This window comes from Cibotium barometz, chromosome 50, assembly GCF_041138505.1.
Source record: "Cibotium barometz isolate CiBa-2024 chromosome 50, ASM4113850v1, whole genome shotgun sequence".
NCBI lineage: Eukaryota > Viridiplantae > Streptophyta > Polypodiopsida > Cyatheales > Cibotiaceae > Cibotium > Cibotium barometz.
Window position 1 is genome coordinate 17286498 of NC_141095.1, and position 13830 is coordinate 17300327.

General features: G+C 43.2%; 1 protein-coding gene across 3 annotated transcripts; it reads left to right on the forward strand.

The window, feature by feature from the left end:
- Positions 1-6207: 6207 nt before the first annotated feature.
- Positions 6208-12273, forward strand: LOC147609876 (DEAD-box ATP-dependent RNA helicase 3A, chloroplastic-like). 3 transcript variants are annotated; one of them, XM_086786849.1, is made up of 11 exons: positions 6208-6492; positions 6676-7452; positions 7890-8023; positions 8172-8586; positions 8888-8986; positions 9086-9310; positions 9397-9774; positions 9881-10030; positions 10137-10232; positions 11441-11703; positions 11893-12273. In XM_086786849.1, the coding sequence occupies exons 2-11, from the start codon at positions 6925-6927 to the stop codon at positions 11957-11959; spliced, it is 2355 nt and encodes a 784-aa protein (XP_086642975.1). In that variant the 5' UTR covers positions 6208-6492; positions 6676-6924; the 3' UTR covers positions 11960-12273. The 3 variants fall into 3 exon arrangements, with proteins under 3 accessions (XP_086642975.1, XP_086642976.1, XP_086642977.1); XM_086786850.1 differs by having other exon boundaries at positions 6350-6492; positions 6636-7452; XM_086786851.1 differs by having other exon boundaries at positions 6350-6492; positions 6639-7452.
- The last annotated feature ends 1557 nt before the right edge of the window (positions 12274-13830 follow it).

The window sequence follows — 13830 nt, forward strand, 5'->3', positions numbered from 1 at the left end:
AAGAAGATTTTCAGTCTCTCACCTTGTGTGTTCTCTTTTTTAGGGTTTTGTGAGTGTGTGTGTGCTTGCAAGAGCTCAAGCTCTCTTCTCCCCTGCATCCTTTTTCATGGTATCAGAGCCTGGTTTATGCTAAGGGCTGAGCTGCAAGCAAGAGAAGCACAGGAAGCGGTACGAGGATAAGAGCTTCATCTACTCTTCCCTATTTATGTTGGCGAGACTACACCCTTGTCGAGAGCTCTACGGAAGGCACCGACAAACGATCTCTGATTGAGATTTCTTCGCAGGACTAAAGCTATAAGGTAACTACATTATCCTATTGAACTAAATTTTTTGGGCCGAAATCGCGTTTCAGGCGCGTTAGGACCTCCGTTTTTCAGAAAGCATATGATTTCAAGCACTGTAGGTAAGTCATCGATTCTGTGTAGAACTCTGTTTTAAGAACTGCAGGAAGACAGATTGGTTATGCAGACATTGTGTGTGCTGCAAGGAGGTCAAACAGTTATTGGGTGTATGTATGCACATTGAGGTCACTGGTTGTGACATTTGAGTGTAGTATAGTACCGCTATAAAAAATACAACAGTTTGTGCAGGACAAACCAGAGTGCTGTTTCTGGTAAATTTGTGTGTCTCGCAAGATGTCAAATGATGGCATAAACCAGATTGTTGCTGAGAAGCTTGACAAGAACAACTTCCATGCTTGGAGGTTCAGGTTGACAAATTTCCTAATGGGAAAGGGTTACTGGGACTACATAGAAGGTGAGCATGAAGAGGCACCGGAGATACCGCCGATTACTGCAGATGTGAAAGAGTTCAAGGATTGGAGCCAAGGAGCCAGAAAAGTTATGTATTGGCTCTCTATCAGTATACAGGACACCATGATTGGGCACATACAGGATACAGGATGCCAAGTCCCCCAAGGAGGCGTGGGACACCTTGGTAAAACTCTATGAAACGAATACCAAGGTACGAAAGATACAGTTGAAGAATGGACTTCATATTGTGGAGAAAAAGAGTATGTCTGTGAATGACTATGCATTGAAGATCAAGGGTATTGTGGAATCCCTTACATTGAAGATCAAGGGTATTGTGGAATTCATTGCATCTATTGGTGTTTCAGTAGATGATGATGATAAGGTGGAAGTCTGTCTACGTGGTCTCGGGCCACAATACAAGGCGTTTAAGACGTCTATTCCAGACTCGAGAAAACATTCCCAATTTCATAGATTTGGTGTCTATGTTGATTATAGAAGAGATGAGCTTGGGTGAAGACCAACAGTCTTCACAAAACAAAAACAGTTTAGAGCAACAGGCCTTCTACACAAGTTCATGAAGAGGACGAGGTAGAGGAGGCCGTGGACGCGGCCAAGGAGGTGGCCGAACAGGTAATCAGAATTATGGCCAGTAGTAGCAACAACAACAGTCCCAGAATTCACACAACAACAACAACACGCAGGTGGAAGAGGCCAATTCTGAGGCAAGGGGAGTCAAAGAGGTCGTGGAAATTGGCAAAGGCAGTATAATGATACACGTAGATGCTTTTATTGTGGTAAGCCTGGACATGTGCAGGTAGATTGTTATAAGAAGCAGGTTGACATGCAAAATGGAAAATTGCAGCAAAACAACTATGCATCCTTGAGCAGAAACAATGAGGATAATGAAAGGTTGTTTGTTATGCAGCATGTCGTTAATGCCATATCTGAAAATGTTGAAGCAGTACATAAAGATGATGTATGGTACGTTGAGGTGCTTTGAACCACATGACAAGTCATGGGGAGTGGTTCAAGGAGATGAAAAACCTTGAAAGACCAGGTTTTGTGGAAACAGGGGATGACACTGCTCATCCAATTGCCCATGTTGGAGATGTGCCATTGTCTATGCAGGATGGCAAAGTGATGTACCTTGCAGATGTACTTCATGTTCCGAACATAACAAAGAATCTGGTTTCAGTTGGCCAGATGATTGAGCAGGGTTTGCAGGTTCGATTTAACCCTGATGGTTGTTATGTTGAAGACTTTAAAGACAAGTGCAGGCTGGTTGCAAAAGGCAACAGAGTGGGCATGATGTTTACATTGAATGTAAACATGCCTGAAGTGAGTGCTGCGATGTTTGCAAATGGTTCACGAATTGTTGCAGACACATACATTTGGCATAAAATAATTGGACATGTGAATGTACAGAGAATGAAGTTTATGCAGACTAAAGGAATTATGACAGGGCTGCCAAAGTTTAAAGTTGAAGGTATGCAGAAAATATGTGAAGCATGCCAATTTGGAAAGCAAACAGAGCATGTATTTCCACGTGATAAAAATGTGAGCAGAAATGCACTAGATGTTGTGCATTCATATGTATGGGGTCCTACGAAGACCATGTCTATGGGAGGCTGCAGGTATTATGTGACATTTATTGATGACCACACAAGGAAAGTGTGGGTATACTTCATGAAGGAGAAGAGTGAGGTGTTCACTCATTTTCAGAATTTCAGAGTCATGGTTGAAAAGCAAACAGGAAAACATGTAAAGTGCTTAAGATCAGATGGAGGGGGAGAGTACGTCTCCAGTTAGTTCTCTGAATTTTTACAGAAGAATGGTATTCAGAGACAGTTTACATGCAGATACATTTCACAGCAAAATGGAGTTGCTGAGTAGAAAAACAGGCACATTACTGAGATTGCGCGAGCATTGATGGAAGAGAAGAATCTGCGGCATAGCTATTGGGCTAAGGCTGTTTCTACAATAGTTTACATCATGAATAGGACTCCAACTGCAACCATACATGATGTAACTCCACAGGAGAGGTTTACTGGCAGAGAACTTGATGTCTCATTTGAAAGTCTTTGGATGCATTGCATATGTGCATGTGCCAGATGAGCTAAGAACTAAGCTGGATCCAAAAGCTGAAAGTGTGTGTTTATTGGGGGTATTCCCTTGAGCAAAAGGGATACAGGTGTTATAACCTTGCTACACGTGAGTTGAGGGTAAGCAGGGATGTTGTTTTTGATGAGATGAGCAGCTGGTATGCTGCTGAAAAAGAAGCTAATGCTGCTGTGAAAAAAGAAGTTGTTGGGACTGATGTGAGTGGAAATGTGGTTGCACAGAATGCAAGTCAGCAATCACAGTCTTTGAGTGGACCAGGAGAGTCCTCATCTAGTGGTTTAGTTGATAGACCATGGAGTGGCAGGCTACATCATAATACCAGTCCTGCAAATGTGATTAGTACATCACATAAAGGCAAAGAGAAAGTGGTTGAGCCCCTTAGTATGCCTGACATTTCTGTAGGGCATTCTCATGTTGATGGAGAGTCTAGTGGCTCAGAGATGAGCCTTGATGAGGATCTTAGGATACTGGCTATGAGAACACCTAGTGTAAAGAAGACTATGGAAGCCATGAATGCAAAGTTGCAAAGATCTGGGAGAGTGAAGAATCGTGTGCAGAGGTTTACCTATGATGGTTATGTGGCGGCACATCATAATGCATACATGGCAAAAGTTGTGCAGGTTGTAGAACCCACATGCATTGATGAGGCTGTTGGAAATGTGTGTTGGGAGAAAGCTATGGATGAGGAGATGGATGCACTATATGGAAATGAGACTTGGGATTTAGTGCAATTGCCTGAAGGCAAGAAAGCCATTGGATGCAAGTGGGTGTACAAAGTAAAACATAACAGTGATGGAAGCATAAGCAGGTACAAGGCTAGATTGGTAGCCAAAGGATATGCGCAGACATATGGCATTGATTATGAGGAAACTTTCAGCCCAGTTGCCAAGATGGCAACAGTGAGAGTTGTGACAGCAGTGGGGCTGCGTCAAAGTAATGGTCTTTACATCAGATGGATGTAAAGAATGCATTCTTACATGGGGATTTGTAGGAAGAGGTGTATATGTTGTAGCCACTTGGTTATGAGGATGTGAGTCACCCCGAGTATGTTTGCAGGTTGAAGAAAGCCTTGTATGGCTTAAAACAAGCACCAAGAGCATGGTCTGACAAGATTTCTGAATATCTTGTCACTATTGGCTTTCATGTAGCCAATGCAGATTTCTTGTTGTATGTGAGACACGGTGATAGAGGGGTTGTGCTTGTTGTCATCTATGTTGATGACCTGATCATTACGGGGGACCATGATGCAGAGATCTTTGATGTAAAGATCTTGCTTAGACAGAAGTTTGAGATGAAGGATCTGGGGTTGCTCAGATATTTCTTGGGCATTGAGGTGATTAGGTCACCACATGGTATTAGATTACTGCAGAGACAGTATGGCTTGGACATGTTGTCCAAGTATGGTATGACAGGCTGTAAGCCTATCTCAGTGCCATTAGATCATAATGGCAAGTTGAGTGCAGATTCAGGAGAGATTTTGGAGGATCCCTAGGCGCATAGTAGGAAGCTTGATCTGCATGACGATCACCAGGCCAGATTTGAGCTATGCTGTTGGGTTGGTGAGTCAGTTTATGTAGGTTCCTCGGAAGTCGCATTTGGATGCATTGAGACGCATATTGAGGTATGTGAGGTCTACTTTGCATTGTGGACTATTTTATGAAACTGGGACAAAGATATGTGTACATGGGTACTATGGGTATTCGCATGTTTTACAATGGTGTTTCACATGGCTACTCATTACCCCATGGTGGTAGCTCTTGAAATTGTACATTGGTCTTCACAAACCATATCAATCCCATTTGTTGCCTTCTTACATATCTTTTACAAGGCTACTCATCACCCCATGTGGTGGTAGTTCTTGAAATTGTACATTGGCCTTCATAAACCATATCAATCCCATTGGTTGCCTTCTTACCATACATATGTTTTTGTATGTGTGATTAACTTGGTTATAGGTTTGCTAATGAATCCCCTAATCCCATTGGTTGCCTTTTTACCATACATATGTTCTTGGATATCTAATTAAGGTTATAAATTTACCAATAGACTATCCTAAGTCTCATTGTTAGGCATTCATGGTGGTAACATGGTTTCAGTTTAAATTGAACACTAAACATGTGGGTTGCAACATGGGTGACATTGACCTATGGTCTTTCCTAAGTTCACTCATTTGCTCTTTGTTTAGCAACTTTGCTAATCAATCATGAGAGTGTTTTTGCCACTATACATGCCTTCTACTACTAGGTCTTCCATGAAGTGGTCCATCGTACTTGTTGCTACAAAGGACTAGTCTTCAAGAGAATCGCCTCTTATGTTTAAAATTGTTGTGAAGTATCATTAGAGCGATTTGACTTCAGGATTCTCATTAATTGGACATATGCTAATGCTTCATGTTAATGAGGAATTGTTATATTGTTTCCTTTTAGAATCCAACTGGTATATTGGTCCCAATTTACAAGGTTTACAGCTTTCTTTCAGCTAGATGCTTTTTGTGTAAAGAACCTTGAAAAAGCTTCCATTATGTGTAAAGTTGGTGGCCTTAACCCATGCACTTTTGCTTTTTTATGACCACCATCTTTCCCTTGACCACCATCTTTCATCTGACACCGATTTTTACTAATCCAATGTTTCCAGCTTAGCCTTACTTTACTATGCGGTTGGATAATAGCTATGAACCCAACTTCATAGTAGTGTCTTTGGTACCCTAGGGTAGAGGGGCTAGTGAAGTCTCTAGTACTTCATGGCTTACATTCCAATACTAAAGATAGTTTTGTTTTGTTTGTTTAGGCAAGGTACACCCACTTTGTTTTGTTTTGTTTGTGTTGGCAAGGTACACCACACACACATTTTATTTACCTCACCCCTTTTGTGTAATGAAGAAGAGGGGGAGGTAAGGGACCTTGGACTTGAACTTGAACTTGCGTGCCAAGGGAAAGAGGGCGCTGCCTTAATTGATGAGTTGTTCTCCCCACCCAAGGATAGTTTTGTTGAGATGTGTAACTACCTAGTAATTCTACACAGGTTCTCTCTCCAAAGAGTTACTCCTTGCATGAGTTCAAATATCTTGTTGCAACAACCTAGTTTTGTTGAGATGCTGCAACATACAAGGAGTAACTCTTTGGAAATATACCGTGAGTAGCTTTTTGGAGCGGTTTTCTGACTTCTTCGGACAAATACATGTCTGTTTTTGTTTTGACGTGAGAGCGGGTAGTGAAATTAGATGCCACGGATGTAGATTCAAAGTTCGAACCGAGTACCTCCACTTTGGGAGGCATGGGTGCCTGTAGCCGAGAAGGCAATCTTGGCAGAAAGTGCATGTAATCTTGGGAGGTTAATGGTAGCAAATTTGTGTTTTGGGTGGAGATTGGAAGGCGTGTGCCCTAATGAAAATATCTGGCATGGCCTTAATTAAACCTAGCCTTATCGTTTGAAGGAGCCCAACAAAATTATGTGTGGCGTGGCATAAAGAAAATATGTTATGAGAAGTACAAAGCTCCAAGAGACAGACAGAGAGAGACAGACGGTGGAAAGGGATTCAAGAAGGAAAGCCCAAGCTCTTTCTCCATCTCCCTTTCTCATACAGAAGCTCTTGTCCTCAGCTGCTCCATCTTCTAACTCGGTAAGTTGTCTCCTGCCGCCTCCTGTTCACAGCGTTCTGGTAGCTCTTTGTTTCATTGAGAACAAGAGTGGCTATGGAGCTTATCTGTTTTTTCCCTGATTACTTGCTTGCTCTCCGTGAAATGGTTCCTGTCACACTTGCAGCAGAGCTCCATGAAACAGTGTTTTCTTTTCATTATTACAGAAAGGACTCAATTGTCGACACAGCGAAACCCTCAGTCTGCCTCAAAACCCTCATCCTGCAGTCAAACCCTATCTTTAGCTGAACCCTAAGTTTGCTGCAGAATCAGTTTTCTCTACAGCAGCGTTGTTTCTTCAAGCTGGAAGGATTGCATTGTCTATACAGGCTCACTTTACGTCTGCAGAAAAACAGTCAAACCCTAAGCCTGCTAACTTTGCCGCAGGACCAGCATTGTAGAGAAAGTAAGCCGGCATGGCTTCTGTGGCCGCCATTGGCCTCACACATGCATTCCAGGTCCTCTCTCTTGAGACAGGAAGCAGGAGGGTGTCCAAGCCTGTGTCTGGAAATGTGGTGAGCATGTTATCCTCATCTTTTGTGGGGGACATAGCTCAGCTTGTCATGTCCCCTTGTTCTTTTGGGCAAGGGCAAGCCTCTCGCTCCTTTCATGCCTTATGTGTACGAATGGACTCCCGCTTGTTCTCCAAAGATGTTTCCCTGGATGGAGATGAAGCTTTCTCAGCATGGAAGCGACCTGCTGTTGCTGTTGCAGACTATGCAGTTGTCGAGAGTGAAATTGACTTTGCTGGTTTTCAAAGGGAGATGAGGGGTGAGAGAGGTGGCATGGGCAGTGGTCAAGTAAGCAACGAAAATGCAGCAAGCATCCCTGTTGAGGGCACTCGGTCAGAGAATGGTGGCCTCGACATATCCACACTAGGCCTCAAGGATGAGTTGGTAGAGGCCCTACGAAAGCGAGGGATTACTCACCTATTTCCCATCCAGGTATATCTTGATTTATGAACTTGTATGTACAACTCAATATACTTATCTCAATTTGTTGAAGTAATGAAGCATGAGATTTTTACATTTTAATCCTTTTTCCTTCATGTCTTTGTTGTTTTTAGATAAGGGATCAGTAGTCCTCTGTGGGTAGGGTAGTACTAAGGTGTTGAACCTAACACTGTGTGACAGCTCAGATTCCAGAATCAATGCTTGTGAAGAGTAATTCTACTTTCCATGTACCTATGTGTTCACCGTAGCTGGTCAGGAGAGATTATGCATTGTGTGTTTGGGATGGCTTATAAGTTTAGCTGGCCACATTTGACCATAGGAGTTTTCACTAATGCTTTGGATTAACAAAGCATTGAAAATATTGATATTGTTTCCTTGTGAAGCTGATCTTGTAGAGAAACTGACTTCCTGACTGGCGCTACTTGCAGGAGGCAGTTTTGAAACCCGCCACAGATGGTGCTGACCTTATAGCCCGTGCTAAAACTGGAACAGGTAAAACCTTGGCCTTTGGCATCCCAATCATTCAAAGCCTTCTGGAGCAAAACGAGCAAAACCGCTCAAGGTGAGTTCACTTTTTCTCTCTTTCCTCATCATGTTTTGAACATTAGATTTTCTCATGGAACCTTTAGTTTCTAAAAGCAAGGGTTTTCCCACTTAGTCACTCTCTGTGATGGATGCTTACTTTTGCCTTTGTCTTGTGGGCTTTGTAGGCGCTTCACTCGAAATCCAAGAGTATTGGTGCTTGCCCCTACTAGAGAGCTGGCAATGCAAGTTGAGAAGGAATTCATGGAATCAGCACCTAATTTGTCTACCCTTTGTGTCTATGGAGGAGTGTCTATAGTAGGACAGCAACGGAAACTGCAAAAGGGTGTTGATATTGCTGTTGGAACACCTGGCCGTGTCATTGACTTAATAGAACGAGGCTCTTTGGCACTTAATGAAGTCAGATATCTTGTTTTGGATGAAGCAGATCAAATGCTTGCTGTAGGTTTTGAAGAAGAGGTGGAAAAGATCTTAGATAATGTTCCCACAAATCGGCAAAGCATGCTATTTTCTGCAACCATGCCCACTTGGGTCTCCCAACTTGCCAAGAAATATTTGAAGACTCCCTTAAAAATTGACCTGGTGAGTTTTCTTTGTTTTTGAAGGTTTATACTACGGAGTTGTGTTCATATCAGTACTTGTCTTTGTAAATGTGGAGGGAACTGGAATTTATAGTTTGTCAACTAGAGGAGACACAGTTACGCCCTTCATATGTCTTGTAATGTTTGTGGACTTGCTTTTATGGAATCAGTTTCTATGATTTGCTCTGCACCGTGCTTGTGTTTTCAGTGTCTCGATCAAAGGGGCTTCTGAAGGAGGGAGGAAAGGTAGTTGGGTTGGTGGGTGGGTGAGTGCTTGAAATCTTGTTAATTTTACACTGTAGGTTGGGGAGTCTGAGGAGAAGCTTGCTGAGGGGATTAAAATATTCTCAATTGCAGCTCCTGCTTCAGCCAAACGTTCCATATTGAGTGATCTTATTACAGTAAGTTCATACGAAAGCTGTTACACAACCACTCTTTGTGTGTTGGTTGCATTATTGTACTTGTCTGCAGGGAATGCTTAACATGGGCTTTTGATGCAGGTGTATGGCAAAGGTGGGAAAGCTATTGTTTTCACACAGACCAAAAGAGATGCTGATGAGGTTGCTCTGTCAATGAATCGGATGCTTGGTACAGAAGCTTTGCATGGTGATATCTCTCAGGCTCAGAGGGAAAAGACTCTCTCTGCTTTCCGAAGCGGGAAATTTTCGGTCCTGGTTGCAACAGATGTTGCAGCTCGTGGGCTTGACATCCCAAATGTTGATCTTGTGAGTAACCTTCCATGCAATCTTGGGTTTTTTGGTGGCATTGGTGTTCCTTGTGTCAGTTTTCTTAAGATCTCTGATTTCATCAGGTCATCCACTTTGAGATCCCGAATGATCCTGAGACATTTGTTCACCGTTCAGGGAGGACAGGGCGGGCAGGTAAAGAGGGTATAACCATATTGATGCACACAGACTCTCAGATTAGAACAGTAAGGACGATTGAGCGGGACATTGGCTGCAAGTTTGAGCTAATTGGTGCTCCAAATGCCCATGATGTCCTTAGAGCTTCATCTGAGCAAGCCCGGGAAGCCTTGAGCAAAGTGCATCCGGAATTGAGATCTGTTTTTCGTCATACGGCAGAAATGCTTCTGCAGGAACAAGGTGCTGATGCCCTGGCAGCTGCGATTGCCCATTTGAGCGGGTTCACTCAACCCCCTGCTTCCAGATCTTTAATTACCCATGAACAGGTTGGATTTTGTCTCACTTACATGTTATTTAGAGCCTCTCTTTCTTTCTCATGTTGATGGTCCCATCTTTTCGTGTTAATAGCTAAACTTGTCTCTCATGTTGAAGGGATGGAAGACCCTCCAATTTACACGCAACCAGAAATGGGGTGCAGGAGCTGGGCTCTCATCTCCAGGGGGTGTCATGGGAGCGCTTGGCTCGATTTATCCGAGAGCTGCTGATGAAGTTGGAAAGATACTTATGGTAGATCCATCTCAGGTCATGATGTGTTCTGTAGAATCTATCTCTAGGCTGTGTATGATACTTATACTAGTACGGCATATTTTTCAAGCACAGCTTCTTGAGCTCTCTTGTGGATGAACAGGGCATGGGTGCAGTTTTTGATCTGCCAGAAGATGTTGCTAAAGAACTTCTTACTGTACAATTGGCGCCGGAGGATTCCATTGAAGCAATAACCAAGGTTGGTTAGTGTAACTTGCATCGTAACTTACATGTTTTAAAAGAGTGGCTCTACGAAGAAAGAAGTCCTTAGAAATATTGAACGAAGGGTTCAAACCAACAGCTCCTTGTTAAGTGGCAATTATCTTTGGCAAGGGAAGGCTGGGAATATGGTTGGAAGTGAATCGCTGCGAAGGAGGGGCTCTGGCCTTGTTTAGATGCCTGCTTCAGGCTTGTGTGACAGCTGCTGAAGTTCGTTTTATTTGAGACTTCTTAGGCATTTTTGTTGGTTAAGTCAATGCCTAGCATATAAGAGTTCGCTTCTATCCGTATGAGTAGAGTAGTGAGCTACAAGCAAGGTTGCCTAGCAGGGCATGGGAAACATGCGTTCCTTTTTTTTGATGTGAATGGGTACTGAAAGTAGATGCCATTTAGGTAGATTCAAAGCCAGTACCTCCTTTTAGGGAGGCGTGCATGTGACATGGGAATTCAACTGATCTTGGATGATGGACATCATCCCTTTACTCAATGTGGACTCCATCCTTGGCATCTTACTTCCAAAACTTGAGGCATTCTTGACTACTTGAATCTCGTCGTGAAAACTGTTTGTTCCAACCTTGGATTGCTCCAATATCTAATGTTTTGTTTTGTGTGCACCTGCTCTTCTTGTCCCCTTGTGCTGAAGCCTTGCACCTTTCTTGGGCTGAGAGTTAGATCCCTTCGTGGAAACCTGCAGCCCCTTGTTCCTCCCCTCATCCTTGTACCATGGCTGCCAGGCTGAGCATCTAGGGGCTTCATACCCCATGATACCCACCTCGGTGCTTTATACCCCATGGCTGCCCTCCTCGCACCACGAGGGTACCTAATGTTGAAGAACCACTTGGCTGCGTTTTCTTGACTGGACCAGAAACCACCACCTTTGTACTACGTGTTTTCCAAATTTACACTAATGCAGCATCTCTAGGATTTCCACTAGGCTCTGATACTAATGTATCATGTGGAAGAACTGCCTGTATTAAGAACTATGCAAATATGAACAGAGAGAAGAGAGATTTTACTGAAACAGTGTTTTCTGTATATATATATATATCAAGATCTACATAGATCCTAGCCAATCATGGCCTCGAAAATAAGCATGCACAATGCAGGACTGTCCATTTTTTTTTGGGGGGGGGGGGGGGGGGCGTGAGAGAGAGCCTTGACTTTCCTCTGCTCTTTGGTTTAATTCAGCTGCCTAGGCTTCAATATGATGAAGCTCCACGGGATAGGTATGGAAAGTTTTCATCAAGAGGAGGCAGTCCTCAGATGGGTGGTGGTTGTGGTGGTGGGGCAGTGAGGAGCAGACTGTATGATCGTTCTTCTGGATCAGGCAGGGAATCTAGTGGGGGCTCAAATTCTTGGAGTGGCAACTCAGGCATGAATAGAAGGGAGGAGCATCGGTCTGGTGGATGGAGAAGCAGTCCAGGAAATCAAGGGGATAATGGATACCAAAGGTACATGTCATACTCTATGATGGTGATAAGTGCAATTGTTGTGTAAATGTCGAGTGATGCCACTTTATGCGATACTTTTTTGAGAAATTATATACATCGTTCTGTCTAGCAGCAAAGGTTCGAACGTGGTCCTCACCCGGCGCACCACGAATTGGTATTTTTTAACCACTTAATTGCTAAATCTTGCAGGTCCTCGCAAGCGTGTTTTATATGTGGTGAACCAGGGCATAGAGCTGCTGTCTGCCCAAGGCGCTGAGAGGTCGCTCTGGTGCTGGGGGGACAAAGGTTGATCTGAGTGCTTGGAAAGCCAAGCTGGTCATTTTATTATGGTTGTTGGCATTGGAATTGGATGCTGTTGCTCATTTGAAAATCTTCATGGAGACTTGCTGGTCACTTGTGCCTCTGAATGATATGAAAATGTGTTTCTATGAACATCATGCCACTGCCATGCACAGAAGAGAACTTCAAACTGGCCTCTACTTAGCGTGTTTTCCAGGGCCCGAGTTTTTGAAAGCTTAGAATAATGTTGGGCTTTTAATTATTATATTTTAGCAACTGGTTGTTTCTTTATCATTGATTGTCTCCTTCTGGTATTCCTGGAAAGAGCTGTAGAGTGAAGACTCCCATGCTAGGCAACTTGTTTATTCAGTACGATTTCAAGGGTCTTCATGCTGGTAGTTGAAATGTTTAGAGACTAATTACCTGCCCATCAGATGCTGGGGGTCTCATGGGGAAAGATACCCCAACCATGAATGGGGTGGTGGGGTCACCCCTTTTCACAAGCGTGCTCAATGTCTGTCTTCCCAAGGAGGAACTCATCTTCTCATATTCCTCATGTCTTCTCAATGCCCTGCCCACGGGGGTGACGGAGGTGAGATTGCCCCTTTCGACGATATGTAAATCCCCAAAGGAGAAAACACAACTTTTCTGTTTCTCCACTTCTCAATGTTCTTATTTTGATTAGTCTATGAGCTTTTTTTTCAATGCCCTAACGTGGATTTAGTCAATATCAACCAATATAGATACTGAATTGGTAATCAAAGTTCTCATCCTCCTGAATCTCACACCGTCTATGCTATGAGCGCATTTATTGAGGAATGTTCCCTTTGGCTTAGTCGGCGCGGGGATAAATCCTTAAAATTGACATGGATGCAGTCTTTGTTTCCCGAGTTGGCTTAGTCGGCATGAGGATAAATCCTTAAAATTGACATGGACGCAGTCTTTGTTTCCCGAGGAATGGTTGGCTTAGTCGGCTTGAGGATAAATCCTTAAAATTGACATGGACACAGTCTTTGTTTCCCGAGGAATGGTTATTTGCCCCTTTAAAAGAAAATGCACTGGCTACATGCATTTGTGGAAGGAAAGTCACAGTAGTAAGCAGAGTTAAACAAGTCATACATGGAAGAAAGGTGGTCATGATTGTTTACTTCAGAATCAGAGCTATGGTCTGGAAACTGGATGTGGTGAAGTGCTTTTGAGGAGTATATGTTGGACATCTTATCTATGTATTTGAATATTAGAATTGGCCTGATGGATATTCTAGTTATGCAACTTCACAAACCAACATATGTATTGAGGTGAGTCACCTCTCTCTCTCTCTCTCTCTCTCTCTCTCTCTCTCTATCCATGTGGTATATACACAGGATTATACTTTTTGGAATGCCGTAAGGATGTGCAACAGTGCATTGGCATGCTCTTCTGAGATATGCAGGGGTGGCCTTGTCCAATGAAACGAGTAGTCCCATCCAATACCCATAGGAGGTCAGGAGGAAGCACTTACCAAGTCACCACGGAATATACCGAATCAGAATATAACACTTCAGCGTAAAGCTTTCACTAGCACAACGTATGCTTACACTAAGATAGTAAAAGATGTAGGTCTATGCATTAAACCTTATAAGGAGAAAAGAGATCTCCTAGTATCGCCTTTGAAAGGGCTAGATATCATGCCAATATTGCCTTGGAGGCATCAATATAACCCTCATCTCCAAGTTGATGACTTATTTTATAAATTGGGGGGCTAGGATATTCAGAAACAAATGACCTGAAGTCCAGCTCCATTAAGTAAGAATGGCTGTGTTGGGCGGGGGGGGGGGGGTGGGTTTGTGCTGAAGAGACAGTTGATAG

Bases quoted from the DNA above. Each gene is read 5' to 3' on its own strand.
- LOC147609876 (XM_086786849.1), top strand. From the start codon at position 6,925: ATGGCTTCTGTGGCCGCCATTGGCCTCACACATGCATTCCAGGTCCTC. The intron at 9,775-9,880 runs GTTGGATTTTGT...CTCATGTTGAAG, and splicing joins CTTTAATTACCCATGAACAG to GGATGGAAGACCCTCCAATT. The intron at 10,031-10,136 runs GTCATGATGTGT...GTGGATGAACAG, and splicing joins TTATGGTAGATCCATCTCAG to GGCATGGGTGCAGTTTTTGA.